Genomic DNA, 22,308 nt, shown 5'->3' on the forward strand with positions numbered 1-22,308 from the left:
CCCATGTGACAGGAAGTGTGTCAGGTTTTCGTTTGATCACATTTTGGCGTTAAAAATATTAAAAGGGTTCACAGATGCTGAAAGTATTTTATGTGTTCTTGCAAGTACTTATATCGTGATTCCACGAAATAATATTTCCAGAAGGGAAATAATACTCACACAGTACAGTCAGACAAGAACAGATATGTATAAATGCATTGAATGTATTGTAATGTAAATTGAGGGGGAAATGGGAATACAATAGTTATAATATTTAATAAAAATATTTAAAATGGCGTCTGCACGTTATTAAAATAATTATAAAAGGAAGTACAGGCAGTCTTGACAGCTTTTTATTATTTTGTATTTTATTTTGAAGTGATACATATTTTGGACTACTGCTTGGTTTAATTAAATTAAATAAATAGGGTGATGTCAACTAAAGTGGGACATCAGGTACAATTTGGCCAGATAAGGTTGTCAGCTCTTTAAAGGTGCACTCAGTAATTTTTTTCCTCATTAAAAACGTTTTAATCTGTTATGGGACATTATACAGCAAGCAGTGTTCTGCACGCATTCCTCGTAAAGGCCACATGTGTCCTGCGCCTGGGCAGACAGAAGGAAGGATGGAACTTCTACAAACTTGAAGCCATTGGTCTGAGTTTGTTAAGGCAGGCAGGCAAGCAAACATTTTACACAGGATCAATGGGAAAAACATATGAATAATGGCCTGGAATGACAAGTTTTATTAAGTTTTAGTAAGAGAAGCCGTTTAAACTTATTCTAACACCTACAGTTCCACCTCAATGTCTCTCAATTCAACCTTCCCCACAATACACATTTCAATACATTTATTTCGTAAAGCCATAATACATTTCTAGCAATGCAATGCTAATCAAAAATAATTGTAAACAAATTTAAAGTGTACATTACTTTGTTCACAATGATGGCTTTCTTTATAGATTCAGTGGCCCATTTTACCTGAACACAACAATAATGACACAGAGGTGGACTTCTGACATTTAAATAGATCTTAGGCTTATACAGTTTTTTGGGGTTTTTTTCACCATAAAATGTCAGAAGAGCCCCGAATTAACAAACAAGGAGCAGTGTAGAAAATAAGCATAGACATTTTAATTATTTTCTAGAGGATTTACATATAAGTGTCTCAGTTCAGCTGACATCACCCTAAATTAAAAAAATAATTAATAAATATGTATAAATACATTTAATATACAATGGTAACTTAAAGTGCTTTATACAGATATAATAAAAAAAAGAAAAGAAAAGACGCAAACAACTCAATTTGTAATAATTTAAGAACAAGGAATAAAAATAAGTAGGCCTATGAATAATAAATAATATTTAAAATGAATTAAAATAAATGCAATAGAAAGAAAAAATAAATAAATAATGTAAAACGACAGTGCAAGTGCATCAGTAATGATTATAATAAAATACCCATTCTCTATTCAAAAGTAAATCTTCAATATTTTGACCCGAAAAATTTCCGTCTCTAAGTTCGACGTCATCTAGAAGCGCGCCAGTGCCTTGTGGCTGACAGCAGTTAGTGAGCCACACGGTTAGTGAATGCATTTAGGACAATCCCTTTCTCATTTATTGAATTTATACGATGTCTTCGCTTCTTAAGGTGGACAATGAGATCAAAACAAAGGTAAATATCCACTCTCTTTCTTTCTTTAAATATGAAAGACTCAACATTAAAATGTTAGCTTGCCATCTAGCATGTTATAACGGGCAAGCCGGCTTGCACGAGACACCATGCGAGCGCGTTAGCCAACTTCCACGCGCGTAATTGCTTTTAAAATCAACCCTGTTGATAATGTGTATATATATATATATATTTGAATAAAGTATCTGATGATTATACACACACGAAGTCTTCAGTATAAAACCAAAGCTCTCACATAACGTGGCGGGAGCGTGGATGAAGCGTGTTTGTTGCACAGCAACATATGGCTGCGGCAGTTAGCAGCGGGAGAAGCTCGTGCTCGTTTCATCATTGATTTTGACATTAGCTCTATCAAACATACATTAAGAGTGACTTATGTTCGTAAGAGATTGCACTGAGGATTGTGAGACTAACTGGTCTTCGGGAATGGGAATCAGTTCAAATACATAGTGCATGTTGACAACATTCAACATCCTAATACAGATGGGCCGACGGTTATTTGTTTCTTAAACTGCATTATATTTTGATTTGATATCACATGACTGTAAAACCGAGATCGTTGATTAGTTATCTGTTTGATTTTCTGCTTTTGTTGTTTAAAAGTTAATTAATAGTTGTTGTTTTTCTTGTCTTGTTAGGTTGATGCTTTCAGGGAACGAATAACGGCAGAGGTGAGTTCCTACACGGTTTATTTAAGAATGTATTTCAATATTGCTGTGGTGACAGCTGACAGTTTCTTTAACTGAATTTAGGCTGAAGACCTTGTGGCAAACTTTTTCCCTAAAAAGTTGTTAGAGCTGGATCAGTTTTTGAAGGTAAGAGTTTAGTTGTAGATCATGATGCATTCTAGGAATTGAAGCAAGACTTCCTTTACTCACTATATAAAATACAATTAGTGTGCTAATTATTTATTGTCTTTTTCAGGATCCCACAATTAATATCCGTGAGCTGAAAGAAATTCATTCAGATATCAACTTAACGGTGCCAGACCCAATTCTTCTTACAGACATCCATGACGGGCTTGAGGGGGTAAGAAGTCACTCTTAAAGGGATAGTCCCCCCAAAAATGAAAATTCCCTCATGCCATCCCAGATATGAGACTTCTGCAGAACACAAAAATGTGTTGGAGAATATCTCAGCTCTGTAGGTTCATTCATTGCAAGAGAATTGTGACCAAAACTTTGAAGCACTATCCATATGACTCAAGTGGTTTAATCTATGTCTTCTAAATTGATCTTATCGGTTTGGGGTGAGAACAGACCAAAATGCTATTCCTTTTTCACTGCACATCTTGCGATTGCAGTCTCTTGGCATGATCATGATTTCAAGCATGATTACACTTCCTAGTGCTGGATGCATGCCCAGAGCGCTAGATGGCAACCAAGTTTGAAAAACATGATTGCCAAGGAGACTTCTGATGTCAAGATTTATAGTGTAAAAAGGAGATCCATTTTGGTCTGTTCCCATCTAAAATCGATTGGATCACTTCTAAAGACATGGAGTAACCACTGGAGTCATATGAATGACTTATGTGCTACCTATTGTGCTTTTTGGAACTTCAAAGTTTTGGTCACCATTCACTTAAATTGTATTGACCTACAGAGCTTAAATATTATTTTTAAAATCTTTGTGTTCTGCCAGAAGAATAATACAGAACAATACACATCTGGCATGGCGTTAAGTGAATGATGAGAGAATTTTTATTTGATTCTAAAAAAGTTATAAAATCTCATAGGACATTTGCAAAGTTTTGTTTTTTTTTCAGCTGTATTGTGATTTAAAATCACATGTTTGTTTTGAGACTGTAAGATCAGCTAGTAACCTTGACATATACTGTATTTCCTCAATAGCAAAATACCAAAAAGAGGAAACTTGAAGATGGTGCAGGAGAAGACAAAGGTGAGTTTTACTGTCCAGATAATGATATCTTTAATTAGGCAGGTGTCTAAAGTAGATTTGAAAATACAAACTTTGATTTCTCTTTGTAGTTGGCGGGACCAAGGTCTTTGTCATGCCTGGTGGAATGATGAAAAGCAATGGCAAGCTGGTAGACCTAATTGAAAAAGTGAAGCCTGAAATCAGAACTCTCATAGAAAAGTGCAACACAGTATGTCTATATTTATATTATCTCAGACACCTTATCGCTCATTAAAATCATGTCGTATAAGAAATGTCATTTTCTTTGCTTCCTAGGTCAAGATGTGGGTTCAGTTGTTAATCCCAAGAATAGAAGATGGCAACAATTTTGGTGTCTCAATTCAGGTACGGTGATACCTTTTTTTTTTTTGTTGTTGTTGTTTATTTGCGTGTTACATATTAGGGCTGGGAATTGCTACAGACTTTCCTATTTGATATTACAATGATATTTCATTGCCGATTAATTTTTCTGTTTTAGTATTGGAGTTTTATGTTTTGATATAAATATTTCTTACTAATATTTTTAACTACTTTTTCTCAGAAAGAAATGTATTTCGAAGAATAGTTGTGTCTGAAATGACAATTGTTTCACTCTGTAATATACAGTAGGTATGGAAAGTATTCAGACTCTGTTATATTACAGCCATTTGCTAAAATCATTTAAGTTCATTTTTTTTCCTCATTATTGTACACACAGCACCCCATATTGACAGAAAAACACAGAATTGTTGACATTTTTGCACATTTATTAAAAAAGAAAAACTGAAATATCACATGGTCCTAAGTATTCAGACCCTTTGTTCAGTATTTAGTAGAAGCACCCTTTTGATCTAATACAGCCATGAGTCTTTTTGGGAAAGATGCAACAAGTTTTTCACATCTGGATTTGGGTATCCTCTGCCATTCCTCCTTGCAGATCCTCTCCAGTTCTGTCAGGTTGGATGGTAAACATTGGTGGACAGCCATTTTCAGGTCTCTCCAGAGATGCTCAATTGGGTTTAAGTCAGGGCTCTGGCTGGGCCATTCAAGAACAGTCACGGAGTTGTTGTGAAGCCACTCCTTCGTTATTTTAGCGGTGTGCTTAGGGTCATTGTCTTGTTGGAAGGTGAACCTTCGCCCAGAGCACTCTGGAGAAGGTTTTAGTCCAGGATATCCCTGTACTTGGCCGCATTCATCTTTCCCTCGATTGCAACCAGTCGTCCTGTCCCTGCAGCTGAAAAACACCCCCACAGCATGATGCTGTCACCACCATGCTTTACTGTTGAGACTGTATTGGACAGGTGATGAGCAGTGCCTGGTTTTCTCCACACATACCGCTTAGAATTAAGGCCAAAAAGTTCTATCTTGGTCTCATCAGACCAGAGAATCTTATTTATCACCATCTTGGAGTCCTTCAGGTGTTTTTTAGCAAACTCCATGCAGGCTTTCATGTGTCTTGCAATGAGGAGAGGCTTCCGTCGGGCCACTCTGCCATAAAGCCCCGACTGGTGGATGGCTGCAGTGATGGTTGACTTACTACAACTTTCTCCCATCTCCTGACTGCATCTCTGGAGCTCAGCCACAGTGATCTTTGGGTTCTTCTTTACCTCTCTCACCAAGAATCTTCTCCCCCGATAGCTCAGTTTGGCCGGACGGCCAGCTCTAGGAAGGGTTCTGGTCATCCCAAACGTCTTCCATTTAAGGATTATGGAGGCCACTGTGCTCTTATGAGCCTTAAGGGCAGCAGACATTTTTTTTGTAACCTTGGCCAGATCTGTGCCTTGCCACAATTCTGTCTCTGAGCTCTTCAGGCAGTTCCTTTGACCTCATGATTCTCATTTGCTCTGACATGCACTGTGAGCTGTAAGGTCTTATATAGACAGGTGTGTGGCTTTCCTAATCAAGTCCAATCAGTATAATCAAACACAGCTGGACTCAGTTGAAGGTGTAGAACCATCTCAAGGATGATCAGAAGAAATGGACAGCACCTGAGTTAAATATATGAGTGTCACAGCAAAGAGTCTGAATACTTAGGACCATGTGATATTTCAGTTTTTCTTTTTTAATAAATGTGCAAAAATGTCAACAATTCTGTGTTTTTCTGTCAATATGGGGTGCTGTGTGTACAATAATGAGGAAAAAAAATGAACTTAAATGATTTTAGCAAATGGCTGCAATATAACAAAGAGTGAAAAATTTAAGGGGGTCTGAATACTTTCCGTACCCACTGTATAATTTAAAATGTAGGAATGTGCAAAACTATCAATTAACCAGTCAGTGTGTTATCTGAGCTAGGTCGCTAGTTAGTGCTAAGGAACCTATGCAAGGCTGCATTATGTCCATTTGTATTCAACAAATAAATATGTGCTATATATCATTTTAACTTATCAAACTAACTTGGTTATTTTAGAATATAAAATGTGACATATTACCATAGTCCTAATGATAATTTTGCACCATACAAATGGAGGTTAAAGAGTAAACTTGTTTAAGAACCATTTCTGGGGCTGTACAGGACAATTCAACTGTAGTCCCAATGTCGTTGCATGTTATTTGCATATGTATCCTGAGATGGTCTGAGAGCATATACAGCATTCTCATAGACAACTCTATTCTTACAAACCGCTCCCAGATGACTGACAGACAGAGAAAAAAATAGTGATCTCACAATTTGCTTGTGTTCCGCAATACACGGTCGCACTGCACGTGTGAGTGCCAAAGCGCAAATTAACTTATGAACAAAAAAGCTAATTTTTGCTGGCAATTATCAATTATCATTATCAGACTGGCATTATCAGTCTGTTCTTCAAAATATAATCAGGTGTGTTTCCTCAAGCACACGTCTTTGTGTCTACTGGCATTTCTTGTTGATAGTGGCGGGTAAATGTGCAAAATTACCCGCCACTGTGCATGAACACTCTGGCTGTTACATTCGAAATATTGTGGGGGTGCGACATGTTGCCTATTTTACGGTATCCAGTTATTAACAGTTTAATAAGCCTTTTTTACAACTAAACTATTTTTTAAAGAGGTGCCAGACAAAATCTGCAGAATTGTGACAAATACTCTCCACAACACCTCTCAAATGAATGTCTGGATTATCGTAATAACAGGAACATTGATCACAGCAGAGGATTTTGATGTCCGACAATGAACAAACAGTGCTTTGATGGCTGTAGCAGCATTTGCATTAAAGGATTAAATGTAAAGAATTAAATAGTCAAAAGTTCTCAGATGGAAAACCTGTTAGTGTGGAACTCTGCAGAAATGCTTCCTATATTTCTCTATTAAACACTGTTGCATTAAGATAAAGTTTTTTTGATTTTTCATCAGGGAGACTTTTTTAGAATTGTTTGGGTCAATCGGCAAAAACAAATTTGTTCCCAGCCCTATTGCACATGGTGTTGCAGGAACTGGATTTTTTGTAGGTAGTGATCCCTCACATTTTGCTATTTGATCTTTAAGGTTTAAAGACAAACGATTCATAAATTCTACTGTCAGAGAATGTCACATGCAGAAATTGTCCGCCAGTTAACTTCTTAAATGAAGTTTTCATGCATTATTGTGACTTGCAGCCTATCATCTTTATCCACAGGAGGAGACCGTTGCTGAACTCAGAACAGTGGAAGGTGAAGCAGCATCTTACTTGGACCAGATATCCAGGTATGTCACCTTGAGTCGATGATATCAGACAGAAAGATTCACATTCAGTTGGTTTTATATTTTTTGCAGATACTACATCACGAGGGCAAAGCTGGTTTCCAAAATAGCAAAATACCCTCATGTTGTAAGTTGTATCTTCATAATGCATTACACACAGTGATTTAGTCAAGAATACTTAATTATTCTGTTTTCTCAAGCTCTGTTTTATTTAATAGACTGACTGATCTCTGATTCTAATTTTCTTTTATAGGAGGATTATCGTCGCACAGTGACAGAAATTGATGAAAAAGAATACATCAGTCTCAAGATTATAGTGTCAGAACTCAGAAATCAATATGTAAGTAATGGCAAAACAAAATATTTTAAATATGCAAATGTTGAAAATAAATGTCCTCTTATATTGTGCAGATAGTTTGGCAGTGAAAATAGTAAATCCACGAGTTGCAGTGTATATGCTAGTCTTTGAGTTGATATAAATGATAAAATTAAAAATAAATTTCCCTGCAGGTAACATTACATGACATGATCCTGAAGAACATTGAGAAGATAAAGAGGCCGAGGAGCAGCAATACAGATGCTCTGTACTGAGACAAACTTCTCCTTTCATTCTTGGCCCCTTATTCCACCCTCTGGAGCCTTCAGCTGGTTCTAAAGCAGTCCTGTCATCCATTAAAACCAGGCCAAGAGAGTCCTGCTCAAACAGGCCTGATAGAATATGCCACTGAAGCTAGTACTGGAAAAATATGGTCACTTATTTTAAACCCTTTAAAATTAAGCCCTTTTTGATGATTTATTTTTTTTTTCTTAGCAGACAGTTTTAATGTATTAAGGCAGAGCCTGAACTTGCATCCCAAGGAAACTGTCTCAAATGTATTTTTCTTAATTTAAAGAAAAATTTCAAAAGTGGGTATCATTTATTTTCTTTGCAAAGCCAAATTCCATGTCATTCTGTTTTTGAAGAAATCCTGTACTTTTTTTTTTCTGAGCCTCTATGGTAAAGTGATGTCAGTTTCTCCAATCGAGAAGCTTTTATTGATGCTGTATTTCACTCAAGCAGTTTACATTGTTCATCTGAAATGTGCGTGTAGGCTAAAGTGGAAGGAAGGCAGTTTATGTGCAAGATTTTATTTGGAATGTGAGCTGACAGTTGTTACGTGTTGGAATACATATGGTATTTTCCTTAATTACAGATTCATTAAATTCTGAGAGCTTTTTCTGGTTCTTTTTGTCCAGTTTTAAGAGCGATACATTTTGCGGAATAAACTATTGTTTTTACAATACATTTAAGGCACTTCTTTAACTGATGTCCTTGCTTTTTATTTTCCAATGCTTTGAAAATATACCCATTCAAATATTGCCCATGTATACAAGGTGAAATTTGACCCAACAGAAAAATACTTAAATTAGAAGTGGACTGTTTCAACATGTCATTTTATTATAGCATACTGCAAACTGGTTTACCTCAATAGAGTGCTGAATTGGCTAGAAGTACACTCAAATGCAGAGTCAAGAGGAAAATGCCTCTCAACATACTAAATAACAACCAGTAGATGGCTCTTTAAGACGTTTCCATTTTCTCTACTGTGCATGAGAACTTAATACAATAATTTGAGCTGGCTGAAATACAGCACATAGTGTACAATGTGGCTATAATCAAGGTGATTATATAAAAAAGAATTCAGTAAGTGAAAAGATGGTATTAAGCTAAAGGGTTATTGAACAAATTTGTTAAACAGAAGCAAGCCTCCCCAAAATACTCTTTATTTTGCAGCTAATTCTGCACAATTTTTTGTGGATCAATGATCGTCTACCTTTTTCACCCCTCATGAGTTTGTATCCCTGTAATTTGTTGTAGCATTGCCAGAACAAATCTACAAATTAGAAAAGAAGCAAATTAGTTGTTTTTTCATTACCCATTTAGTGCTCTTGCCACCTGTGACCTCACACAGCCTACCTATGTGACCTTTTATTTTAGTCGTAAAAAGTGTAGCGTGGCAGAAAAAAGGTTGGGAAACACTGATCTACATCTATATCAACATAACACCCCCTGCCCCCCACAGTGTTGGGTAAAAATGCATTTTACTCAAAACAGCCTTGTGTTATTTATTTTTCACAAAAATGATGTTGCTCCATCAATATTCTATAAAAACAAATGCATTTCTTCAATCTTGAGGCACTTTTTGACCAGAAAAAAACAAACAAATTCCTTAAGGTGTGCCTTTAGCCCCATTGTACCCTACTTTTACCAAATTACCAAGACACTAGATTATTAAGAGTATGAGAGAAACATCAAAATACTTGTATTTCAAATGTTTTTCATGTGCCCAAATTATGCTGCAAATTGGCTAATGTTTTTTAAAAAAAATTCAAAAGAATGAGCATAGACAACCGATATCACTTTTATATAATCCTCTTAGTGTACGTTATACAAAATATATAAAATAATATAGACCTATATAAAACAAACAATGTCAAGGAAGGAAATGATTTGGTCATAGATGGGTAGTTTTTTTTTAGGTAAGCTGTTTCTAAAAATGTACTAAAATGCAATTTACAATTGTTTCTCCAATGAATGACAAACATTAGATCAGCTGGCAAAGAACTGATTCCGTATATCTTCAGTAAAAAGCAGACCTGGAAGGGAAAATCATATAACAGCAGTTAAAACAATACACCCTATTTGTGTTGCCATAATATCTTTGTAGTTGCAATTATTTCCAGCAGGTGTCAGCACGCAGAAACTGAAGCCATTTGAAAACGTTTTAAATCAGGCTGGTCATTAAATTTTGTTTTAAACAGTGGTAAAAGTCAATACATTTTAAAGTATACAACATGAACAATTACAAGTAACAACAATATAGTCTTCACTGTAACAATTCATTTCCACACTTCCACAGTTAAGACGTTTCAGTCCTAATGCAAGTAGCCTAATATGTTTAATGATTCTGTGAATATTGAGTACCTTATAGAATATAGGCAGGATGTAAAAATTCCTTTGGGACAATGCCAATAGAACCATCCAGCTCCCCAACCCACCATCCATGGATGTTATATTCCTAGTTAAGAAAGATAGAAATACAGTGTCTGTCTGAGGATATCCGCTAGTCAGTGATCATTAATGGCACTCCAGTGTATTAGATAACCTCTTAAAACAATTGTTATGCTGATTTAGTGCAGTGTGTTGGAAGGCAATTCAGTGGCCAAAAAGAGTATTTTAATTCTAGTCATAGTTAAATATGTACATTTCAATTCTTTCGATTACAAATTATGCTTTTAAAATAATTTTTACAATCACTTTTAAAAAACTGATCCCACAAAGAGCCTTTTTATCCAAACTCTCTCTCTCAATTTAATTTCAATTTCTCTCTCTCTCTCTCTGTGTGTGTGTGTGTGTGTGTGTGTGTGTGTGTGTGTGTGTGTGTGTGTGTGTGTGTGTGTGTGTGTGTGTGTGTGTGTGTGTGTGTGAGCGTGTATTTATCACTTTGTGGGGACCAAATGTCCCCATAAGGATAGTAAAACCCGAAATTTTTGACCTTGTGGGGACATTTTGTCGGTCCCCATGAGGAAAACAGCTTATAAATCATACTAAATTATGTTTTTTGAAAATGTAAAAATGCAGAAAGTTTTCTGTGAGGGTTAGGTTTAGGGGTAGGGTTAGGTTTAGGGGATAGAATATAACGTTTATACAGTATAAAAACCATTATGTCTATGGAAAGTCCCCATAAAACATGGAAACACAACATGTGAGTGTGTGTGTGTGTGTGTGTGTGTGTGTGTGTGTGTGTGTGTGTGTGTGTGTGTGTGTGTGTGTGTATTTATCACTTTGTGATGACCAAATGTCCCCATAAGGTAGTATAACCCAAAATTTCTGACCTAGTGGGGACAGTTTGTTGGTCCACATGAGGAAAAGAGCTTCTAAATCTACTAAATGATGTTATTTGAAAATGTAAAAATGCAGACATTTTTCTGTGAGGGTTAGGTTTAGGGGTAGGGTTAGGGGATAGAATATGAAGTTTGTACAGTATAAAAATCATTATGTCTATGGAAAGTCCCCATAAAACATGGAAACACACCATGCGTGTGTGTGTGTGTGTGTGTGTGTGTGTGTGTGTGTGCGTGTGTGTGCGTGTGCATGCGTGAGATACATTTCACTTCCACTTGCTTTGAATTGAATAATTTCATGATATATTAAAGGGATAGTTCACCCCAAAAAATGTAATTCTCTCATCATTTGCTCACCCTCATGCCATTCCAAAATGTGTATGACTTTCTTCAGCAGAACACAAACAAAGATTTTTAGAAGAGTATCTCATTTCTGTAAGTTCATACAATGCAAGTGAATGGTGATCAGACATTTGTAGCTCCAAAAATCACAAAGGAAACATAAAAGTTACTCATATGACTGCAGTGGTTATAAGCTACACTATGTAACTTTTGGTCCTCTTGCAGTTAAAAAATAAAACTGCATGTGTCTTGCAGAAGAACATTGTTTTGTTTAGAAATAGAGCTGAGATATGCTTCTAAATATTTTAATTTGTGTTCTGCTGAAGAGAGTAAGTCATTCACATCTGGAATAGCATGAGGTCGAGTTAATGATGAGAATTGTCATTTTGGGGTGAACTATCCCTTTAACTGTGCAAGTGTTAAATGTGTCTTAACTTTACAAATACACATTTAGGGGCTGTAAACAATATTAAAAGTTCAGGCTTTTGTATAAGAAACAGCCAATTCTGAAATTGATGAATGTGTGGTACTGAGAATTTTCTGCTTATCTGAAATGTACTGAATTATAATTAAAAAGGAAGGGCTGTGGCATTATGTCAGAGATTTAAACAACAACAAAGATCAGAACCCAAGTGTGTAGAACAACAACACTACACCTGCACAAAGCCATTTAAATGTGGATATAAATGTGAATTTTAACACCAAATTAAAATTGTAAACATCAATGCTGATCTCTTGAATATTTTCTGCATACATGTTTCACAGATACCCTATAAATTATTTGATAAATCTGTCAATTTTTTCCAATGGTGGAAACATCTCATTGCTTGATGAAAGCAAAACAAACCCTGATTATTCTTGTCATGAAGCTCCTTGCTTTCCCAGTCGAGTAGTTTCTCTATTCACTCCTCTAAATAAAATCAAGAGCTTCAAGAGATATTCCAGGCCAAAGTTCTGATCCTATGAGTAATTGGTGGAGAGAGCCCCCACCCCAGAGCTGGCCTTTAATGGATGAGGACAGATTCCATGACAGACCAGATTGCCCTGGACAGTCAGGGGGTTTTAAATGAGGGTATTAAAGAACATGGAGATGAAGTGATAGCGGAAGACTGAAGGGTTTTAAGTGTTTTAGCATTCTAGATGCACACACTGTACATTTAGACATGATGAGCATGTCATTCATCCACTGCCTGCTGAGGAGAGTAGGAACTAATAACCATCCTCTCTTTAAGCACACCCACAGTGCTGTGAGCCTAATGTATTCTTCAGCCCATGCAGATGAGATGTTGTAATGATGGTAAACTGAATAAAATCCATCTGGACAGTGAGCTGTTGCAGGCATCAATGCCTCATAGCATAAAGTACATTGAGAACTTGAGTTCTTTGTTTCAGAGTCATTATGCTATGCTTCCCTAATGCAAAACACGGTAACTCCGCCAACGCTGAAAGTGAGAAAATTGGCTTCAAAGTTGCTTTTAGAGTGGGCTTTGTAGTTGCTGCCATTTTCACATTCCATTTTCTCTCAGTCTGAGCACTGATGTGCCAAACCTGTCTGTCACAGGACATATCAAATTCTAAGAGACCCAGTTACGGTAAAACCACAATTTTGACGCAATGGTAAATTATTGCTCTCTGCCTTTACACAGCCGTATGAAGCCAATGTGGACAAAAGAGGTTTGCAGGAGGTGTGATCTGAATCTGTGTTTGGAGTGAGTAATTGAGGGGAAACATCTGTGCGTTTCTTCATTTTCCCATAAAAGGCTTTTCCTGATTATCATATATGGAGTTTTAATACTCCTTCAAATCACAGGTGTGTGCATGGCTGATCAACCTTTTGGAAGACGCTACATCTTTCCCCTTCCAACACGCCTCCTCTGCCCCGCCTTCCTCACCCCTCCCCAAAATGCTGTAGCCATGGGTTCAAACAGAGTACGCAAATGCAGCACAAGAAAGAGAGTCAATACATTCCAGTGCAGTCCATCCCATTTCGATGACTCGTGTCCTTCTCATTCCTGCCTAATTTTTCCTGCCTCTCAGTATTAGCAATCTGTTTTTTGGCAGTGCGTCTGCCAGTTAGAGGCATTTGGGAGACATCCAATCTTTGCCTGAATGCAGAGAGGGTTGTTATAGAGATTTACCCAAAAGAACAGTATAGGACTGAGATAATGGGTGCCATTTTTGGAAATGCTCTGCTGTCACTGAGAGTAACAGGGTCAGGTCAGATGTGTCTCAGTTTGGTCTAGGTCTGGACGGAGGCTTTGTGCAGCTGCTGTTTGCGAGCAGTGCAAGTGAAGTGCGTTGCTGTGATGTCGCTGACCTCCGTATGACCTTCTCCAGAGGAAGGCGGAGTTGGCACAGGGATCTATCGAGAGTATGTGTTGCCATGACAACACCTGCAGTGTGCCACTGATATCATTTATTTTTCACTCAGGGGGGTGGCTAACAGTGGTATTCAGATGGGCTCATTGCTCTCTTGCGACCAGGTGACAGATTGACAGCAAATGATGCCTTCAGTAGGAGTGGCTTAACTTGAACAATGTCATATGGTGTTTGACAGGCTGAGAAGTGACTACTGTCAGTATTAAGGGATAGTTCACCCAAAAATTACAATTCTGACATAATTTACATGTTCCAAACCCCTTTGACTTTATTCAGTGAAACACAAAAGGAGATGTTAAATGAATGTTAGCCTCAGTCACCATTCACTTTCATTGTATGGAAAAAAATATGCAATGAATGTGAACGGGAAGGCTAACATTGTGGACTGAAGCTAACATTGTGTCTAACACCTCCTTTTGAGTTCCCTGAAAGAAAGAAAGTCATACAGGTACCAAGCAAACTGAACTATCTCTTTACACACTGCAGCATCCATGCCTGAATACTGCCTGAGCATTGACTACTTTCCTTCTCTTTTTTCTTTCTCTCCTCTGTATTAATTTCTGTGCAGGTCTACACATTTTGCACATTTTGCATGTATACGTGCCTCCATCCTCAATCAAGTTTTAATCATTTTCCTTATTTGCAAACTCTGTCTCAGACCCTGCATACATAAAAAATTTTCTGTTGTGAATTGAATCACTTTCACTTACACATACCCCCAAACCCCCATCCCCCAAAAACACACACACTGGAGGCAGGAGACACGGTAATAAGAATGAGACATGAGGCCTCTGCTCCTGGCCACCAGCTGACTGAGGTAGGCCTTGGGAGTGATGGAGTGCAGGAAGTCTCTCATTGCCCTGCTGCTGAACCCAGCACTCGGGTGCTACGATGCCTCTCCCTCCCTCCATCTCACTCTTGCTTCTTATCTTTAACATTTTTCTTCACATGCACAGAGAGCTGATGCTGCACAGGATTATTACAGTTTTGAATTTTTAATGTAGTATTATTTCGATTTTATTTACAATTTGTACTTTCATACATACTTTTTCATTAGTTTGCACTCTATGACATTGAATGTCTCATTGAACAATGAGACATGTATTTTTTCTGAATTTATTCAACTTCGTTAATGTTCATTTATGAAAGTACAATTGTTCGTTGTAGTTTACTGTATGTTAGTTCATAATGCATTAACTAATGTAAACAAACAAAGTTTTAATGTGAAAAATGTTTTAGTAAATGTTGAACTTCACATTAACTAAGATTAATAAGTGCTGTAAAAGTAGGTCTACTGTTCATTTTTGTTCATTTCAACTAATGTAGTTTACTTCTGTTAACAAATGCAACCTTATTGTAAAGTGTTGCTCTTTTTTCCCCCAATGATTTCTAGTTTCAATTTAGTTTTACAGTATACAGTATTTAGTTTTCATTTTAATTTAGTATGATATAACTTGTAGGGTTGCCAAAGTTAATGTTAATTCATATAATTTAAATATACTGCAAACAATGGTTTTCTGAATTTTTTTCAAGTATATCTTTCTTTCTAATTTTCCATTTAAAATATCTAAACATCCCTAAAGCAAGATACATTGACTTTAGATGCAAATTTATCTGAGAAATAAACATATTTTTTCTAACACAATTTAGTCAGACTTACACTTAAAACAAGCAACAAACTTGATTTGTTAATGAGGGTAAGAACAATGTTCTGAGAACAGTGAACTTGTTTTCCCTTTGAAATTAGGTAATTTTTCTTATCCCTTTGGCAAATAGTTTTTTCATGTTTTAAGCATAAATCTAACAAAATTTTGTTATTTTTCTAAGAGGAAAAGACCAAATATGAAATGTAGTTTTGCTTCTCAGGTAAATGTGTCTTGATTGAAGGATGTTTATATAATTTTACCTGAAAACAAGACAAAAATACAGATGTTTTTATGTGTAAAATGTTATCAGAGTTATCGCCATCTAATGTCATTTTCAAGTTTAATAAAGGTGGGTTTTAAAGGATTCAGAATTGTATATTGTACTCTGCATCAAAAATATACAGTCATTTATGGGGGTTTTTATTTGATTTTATTTAGTTAGTTTTGAAGTCGCACAGTTAATGTTAGGTTTTGTTAACCACAAAAACACTGGTGCTGCATGGTCTTTCTCATCCAGCCATTTTAGAAGACAAACTGCAATATGTCACATTGTTTGCTACTCCTAAGTACCAGACACGACAGGTAGCGAACAGGTATTGATCTTCCGCTTGAGTAAAGACAGCCATCATTCAATTTATCTCCATCAGTGCATTTGATTTTGCATGTCGTTTTCATCTTTGCTAGCCATTAACAACTCTTAATGTCAATATTTGTTTGGTGTAGACATTTCTCAAATAAACTAAAAGTCCAAAAAGTCCAAAATCCAAAACAGATATTCAAAGGTGTGACTCTAGGCAGAAAATGTGAAAGACCAAATAATCTGGCATTGTAAAAGTACACTTGGGGATTCCTGAAGGCACTTTAACTTAATAGGCATTTAAAGTGGATTGTGTATGCTGCTGAGAGTCTGTAATGATGGCTGTTTATGTGGCCTCCCATTTATAATAATTATGCAGAGTGTGTGTGTGTGTGTGGGGGTGTTGTTCTGGACTATTGGCTTAGGCTGAATAATGACCTACTGTAGTTGACCGGGAGATGACCGTTGCCTTCTACACGACCCCAGAACCCCAGACTCACCCCCAATGCCTCTGCTGGTAAATAGAAAGCTCAATATGTCTATACAGCCACAAAGAAGGCAGGTCCTCAGATGAGTGTGAGAGAATGAGTAAAAAGGAGGGTCTATTTCCACTGGATTTTCCTTTTCTTTTATGGCACCTTTTCCTTTTCTTTAGGAATTTTGTAGGAGACTGACCCCCTGGGCAGGAGGCCAACTGGAGCTGTAATATGTCTGAAGTTTACAAGGATCTATCCGAGAGTCAGATCTCTCTTGTCTGTGAGATCTGACTGCTCCTATGCAAAAATTACCTATAAGCAGACATGCTTCTCTGATTAAATGGAAGTCTAATAGCTGTTTGAATGGTTTCATTTATACAGTGGCCATTAAAAGTATTCAGACACTTAAGATGCACTTAGCAAATGTATGAATTTCATTGCATTACATAGCAAAATATTAAAGCAAGTGGCATCTGCAAACAAATAATGCTAAAACCAATTTCACTTTTCTTAGTCATTTTTTCAATTACTATAAATCAATTGTTGGCAAGGTAATTATTTGTGAAAGTATGGAGTCAGTTGTCATCATGTTTACACAGGAGTGTAGTTTATCACATTAACTATGTTCCACTACCTGTAACAACCAGAAAATGTCTTCATTTTGAATAGTACATATATTGTTACTGACATTACAATTTAAAACCTAATAAAAGTGGAATGTTTTGCTTTCTTTTTATCACTTGTTTTTGATAATTTGTTTTTTTAATGTGATTAGTAATGTGATCAAATACTTTTTGCCACTGTACGGCCTGATAAGTATCATTTAAAAAAGTCTCCTACATAATACTAAATGAGCTGTGTATCTTAATAATATTTCTGTTTGGCACAAACCAACTAGTATTTGTTTTAAAAACTGCTATTTGGGCACCTTGGCTTGAAGAACTTCACAACCTTCAGCCAGAAGGTGGCAGTAGTGTCCAGAGACACACTGATGCAGCATCTGGTTGGCCCTTGTGTAGACTGGCATCCCAGATTTCTGTTTTACAGCCCCTAATGTATTGGTGTGTGTAAAGCACATACTCTAGAAAGGTCGAGATGAACTGAAAGAAAGGGATGTCGGTGGGCCTGCATGTTAAAAGGGTCTTAGAGAAGTTTGCCTCACATCTTCAGAGTAATAAATCTCTTCGTGTTTCATTCCAGGATTTTAGGGGAATTCCATTGGGAATACTGGCATGTGTTGCGTCTGACCTTTGGGAGTCATGTACTTTGAATCTAGGAGCATAAATTAAGAATCAGGAATGTAAGACGATGGCACGGTTGAAGTGATAAAAGATCAGTTTAGAAAAAATATCTGTGGGCCCCTCCTGCTACATAAGTAGGGGAAAGCCGAACATGGCATGCCTTGCTTACCAGCTATAGTGCAAAAAGTGAGAATTTCTCAAGTCTCTCCAACAACAGTAAGACAAATTAAATTATGTTTGTTAGATGTGCATTCAATGTGAAAAAAAAGCATCGACAAATGTCCTGCTCTTCTGTTGTTGTGTTTTTCAGACCTGAGGATTGAGTAGGCTTTACAAAACTGGCAGATGGATGTAAGTGTTTGCCACTATTTCATGTTTAAGTGTTCTGAACCGAGGAGCCGGGATGAAAAGTGAATGGGAGTGGGGAAGGCTATTGTTACGGTTTTATGCACAGGTTGCACATAAATAACAAATAAATAAATTTAGATGAATAAGTAGTACATACTGCAGTTTAGAACATTTCTTTGATTTCATTTTATTTATATGCTCAGATTCAATAGCAGCTGAGTAAGGTTTTTGGAGGGCAGACACTGGCAGTCCAGGCTCACTTGGTGTCTTAGGCAAGATAAGATACAACTAAAGAAATTAAAGGGACAGTTTATCCAAAATTGAAAAATCTGTCATCAATTACATCATTATACCATCATGACTTATGACTTTTCTTTCGTGGAACACAAAGAGAGATGTTATTCAGTCACCATTCACATTCATTGCATCTTTTTTTTCCAAATAATGAAAGAGAGGCTGTCAGTCCCCAATAGTTTGACTTACATTTACTTATGTGTTCCACGGAAGACAGTGATGAATTTTTGGAACAACAAGAGGGTGAGTAAATGATGACAGAATTTTATTTTTGTGTGAACTATCCTTTTAAAAAACATATAAAAAAAAGTGTTTTTGTTTAGTGCTAAAGATGATACCGACCATTTATAATCTTTTTTTAAATAAAACAAGCAATATTGCAACTGAACTTGAACATTGTTTACCATGTATTTTCATTGTATGGAAAACAGGATCTTGAACATTTTCTTAATTGCTATTGTGTTCCACGAAAAAAAAAAAGAAAAATGACATGAAATGATGATGTTTTATTGATGACAGAATTTTTAATTAAACAGGAAATGTTCTGCAGAACATGTGACTAAGGTGTGTGAGTCACACCATCGCCACAATGTTTTAAGACAAAAATGTTTACCTACAATAATTCTGTGACTTATTGATCAAAGATACAAATGCATTTTTTAAGTTGCATTCAAAATCCACAGTTTGAAATGGCATGATGCTTCTGATCTTAATAAGTATGATGATGATAATAATAATAATAAGAACATGATAAAATTATATATATATATATATATATATATATATATATATATATATATATATATATATATATATATATATATATATATATATATATATATAAACAGTATATATATATACAATTATAATAATAATTAATAATAATAATAAGAACATGATAAAATTATATATATATATATATATATATATATATATATATATATATATATATATATATATATATATATATATATAATTTTATCATGTTCTTATTATTATTATTATCATCATCATACTTATTAAGATCAGAAGCATCATGCCATTTCAAACTGTGGATTTTGATATATATATACAATTATATTATATAATAATAAATAATAATTAATAAGATGATTAATTAATGAAACAAATATTTTGCCATTATTTTAAAATACATCCACACACTTTAAAAATGCATACACATATTATAGATATGTGTAGTGATTTGAGTAGATGAGCCGAATAGCAGTTTATTCACTGTAAGTGGTGGATCAATAAAGACTGATGAGAGAGCTTTTTTTAATCTGTATGCTCTGCTTACACCAATGCTGTGACAACGCTGTCGACCTCTTTGATTTGCGACTTCACAGCGGTCAATCATAGAACTGCCTCAAAACCTGTTGGTTAGCCGAATTGATTTAGCACTTTCAACATCTTTATCACCTTGTAATTATGCTCGGTGTTGACACAAATATACTCGGCATCCCCTCCATGCCTCTGTGCAGCAGAATTTATGCACTCAAGTTTTATGACTGCTGCTTTATGAGTGGGACCGCTCGAGTTAGGCTTGAGTTCCAGCCAATGGCCTATATTTCACTCTGTAAGGTCAACCTTCCTGGAAAGCCCCCCTAAAATAAGAGGAGCAGCGCCACATTGTGTGAGATGATTTGGAGGACGCAAATCTGAAGAGTTCTACGAGATAATAACGATACAACTGCTGCAATTTAGAAAAGATTGCCATTAATAAAAGCTGTTTCAATTACATGTCAGGCACAGAGAGATTAAAAGAAAGGGATGATAAATCTACTCTGAATACAATAATAACAGCATGATGATAAAATCATATACATACTCCAGCTATCTGGGATGGTTACACTAATTTTAGATATATGGTCTATGATAAAACAAAGTTTTCTATGTGCCTTTGTGTACTTTAACTCATAATTTCAAATGTAAATGTTTTTACCCCTACTCAGAATAACAGAATCAAATCTACTTTATAAAATGTATACTTCTGACTCTTAATTCTAATTGGATGAGCTGTGTTCGAAGCCATTGTAAAATACACCTGTGACTGGACATTCTATATTAATGTGCCCAATTGCTACGTTGCTCGGCAACCGTATCAGTTGGGATAATTAACTATTTGACTTGGCAGAAGAGTTGTTTATTGCAATAATTTTATTATTATAAATATAACAGTCTTGTATCATAGTGCTCAGCTTTGCATCGTGCCTATAAGAACACCCTTTACATATGGAAAAAAATTACGTATTGCTTTAATGGCTGTCTTGTTATTCCTTTTAGGGCTCACTATCTGTCACATTTATACATTCTCTTAGTGTTATAAGTTACAACATTTTAGCCTTCTTTCTTTAACTTTTCAAGATAACATTGAACTCAATAGAGAGATAAAAGCTAAATTAAAACACATTGATTCTTTCAGTAGGGCATCTTTCAGAAACGACTACACTATGTGTTCCTGCTAACATCCCATTTGTTAAACAGGAGTATATATAGATTAAAGTGGATGTATCAAATAAAGTGGCTTGCATGGCTGAACGCTCAATTTTTCGTGACACAACTACAGCGATTAATCAACAGCCTATTGTTGTGTGTGCCTGTGTGACCACTATACTGCAAGGATTTTTCTGTTACATGAATATGCCATACTACCAAACAAACTCAATTTTCTTGGCTATCTACAAGAATAATCTTTACAAATGCAACTGCTGTGTTTGAAATGTGTTGCTGATTTGCTGTTCCTTTTTAAAACTGCAAGATTGAATATGAAATATAGAATAATCAACAGAAAGAAAGGAAGTCAAAAAACCCTGATTCATTATTGTCTGAGGCAATATGTTGCAATAAGAATGCACTGACTGAGTGCAGACCATCCCAGCTTTGTCATTTAGAATACAGTAAATGAATAGTTGCTAAGAGAAAGTCAGTGAGTATTGACCGATATGACTCATCTTATGGCTAGCTGCATATTATTCATCATTAGTTAAGGGGTGGAGAGAGAGAGAAAGACAAGGAAAACAAAATCAAAATACACGCAGAGCTCTTCAACTAACAAATCAGTCAAGGACACAATCGCGCTGAACTAAATGGCTGACCTTGTGTGTGTGCATTTATGTATAGGTGATTGTTAAAGGAATATTTCATCCAAATATGAAAATCCCTTTGTTGTTCCAAACCTGTATGACTTTCTTCCCTGGAACACAAAGCGAGATGTTCGGCAGAATGTTAGACTCAATTTACTGAATCTTTTCTCCTTGAAATTAAAGTGAATTGTGGCGTATTCTTTTTGTGTTCCAATGAAGACAGACACTCAGGAGTTTGGAACAGCATGAGGGTGAGTAAATGATGACATATGACATTTTTTGGATGAACTATCATTTAATATGAGAGATGCAATGGAGAGAGAGAAAACACAGACCTTGCTGAGGATGTAGACGATGTCTCCTCTTTGGAAGGCCAGCTCATCTGGTCCATCTGCTTCACAGTCCCACAAGCACTGGTAATAATTTGCGTAATCTGAAGACCCTTTGTTTAAAATACAGACATTCTTACAGCCTGTAAAGTAATTTTATTTCATTTCAAATTATAAATGAATATATATTTATATATATATATAATTCATATTTATTCAAATCATATTTATTTATAACATTTTATTTTATAAGCATTCATCCACCATTATGTACGCACACACACACACACACACACACACACTACTCACCGGCATTTTCACTGCCCTCTTCATCATTGTCAGAGTTTTCATCATCTGAAAAATACAGAGAGTCAATTGTTATAGAAGTCTAGAACAAGTGCTATTGCTTTGCTTTAAATGTAAATTGATAATTTGGCACCATTGTAATGCAGCTAATACATTCTTCTAAAAATGAAT

The 22,308-nt window shown here is 35.9% G+C and overlaps 2 protein-coding genes across 3 annotated transcripts in view; one reads left to right on the forward strand and one right to left on the reverse strand.

Moving 5' to 3' along the window:
- Positions 1-1,511: 1,511 nt before the first annotated feature.
- psme3 (proteasome activator subunit 3) lies at positions 1,512-9,263 on the forward strand. The gene is made up of 11 exons (XM_052113198.1): positions 1,512-1,654; positions 2,311-2,343; positions 2,425-2,487; positions 2,597-2,701; positions 3,523-3,571; positions 3,661-3,779; positions 3,866-3,934; positions 7,164-7,231; positions 7,301-7,355; positions 7,482-7,568; positions 7,739-9,263. The coding sequence occupies exons 1-11, from the start codon at positions 1,613-1,615 to the stop codon at positions 7,817-7,819; spliced, it is 771 nt and encodes a 256-aa protein (XP_051969158.1). The 5' UTR covers positions 1,512-1,612; the 3' UTR covers positions 7,820-9,263.
- Positions 9,264-9,290: 27 nt separating this feature from the next.
- Positions 9,291-22,308, reverse strand: part of skap1 (src kinase associated phosphoprotein 1) — a 37,997-nt gene continuing 24,979 nt past the window's right edge. For both annotated transcript variants that reach the window (XM_052113200.1, XM_052113199.1), the window contains exons 11-14: positions 22,141-22,185; positions 21,838-21,944; positions 10,194-10,287; positions 9,291-9,865 (exon numbers count right to left, since the gene is read on the reverse strand). In XM_052113200.1, coding sequence (XP_051969160.1) covers positions 10,195-10,287; positions 21,838-21,944; positions 22,141-22,185 — 245 coding nt within the window. In that variant the 3' untranslated portion in view covers positions 9,291-9,865; position 10,194. The remainder of the gene's footprint in view (positions 9,866-10,193; positions 10,288-21,837; positions 21,945-22,140; positions 22,186-22,308) is intronic.

The sequence above is a fragment of the Xyrauchen texanus genome, chromosome 40 (assembly GCF_025860055.1).
Source record: "Xyrauchen texanus isolate HMW12.3.18 chromosome 40, RBS_HiC_50CHRs, whole genome shotgun sequence".
Taxonomy (NCBI): domain Eukaryota; kingdom Metazoa; phylum Chordata; class Actinopteri; order Cypriniformes; family Catostomidae; genus Xyrauchen; species Xyrauchen texanus.

Excerpts from the sequence above, each read along its gene's own strand:
- psme3 (XM_052113198.1), top strand. The coding sequence starts at position 1,613 with ATGTCTTCGCTTCTTAAGGTGGACAATGAGATCAAAACAAAG. Across the intron at positions 1,655-2,310 it reads ACAATGAGATCAAAACAAAG|GTTGATGCTTTCAGGGAACG; the intron begins GTAAATATCCAC and ends TTGTCTTGTTAG. Across the intron at positions 3,572-3,660 it reads TGGTGCAGGAGAAGACAAAG|TTGGCGGGACCAAGGTCTTT; the intron begins GTGAGTTTTACT and ends TTCTCTTTGTAG.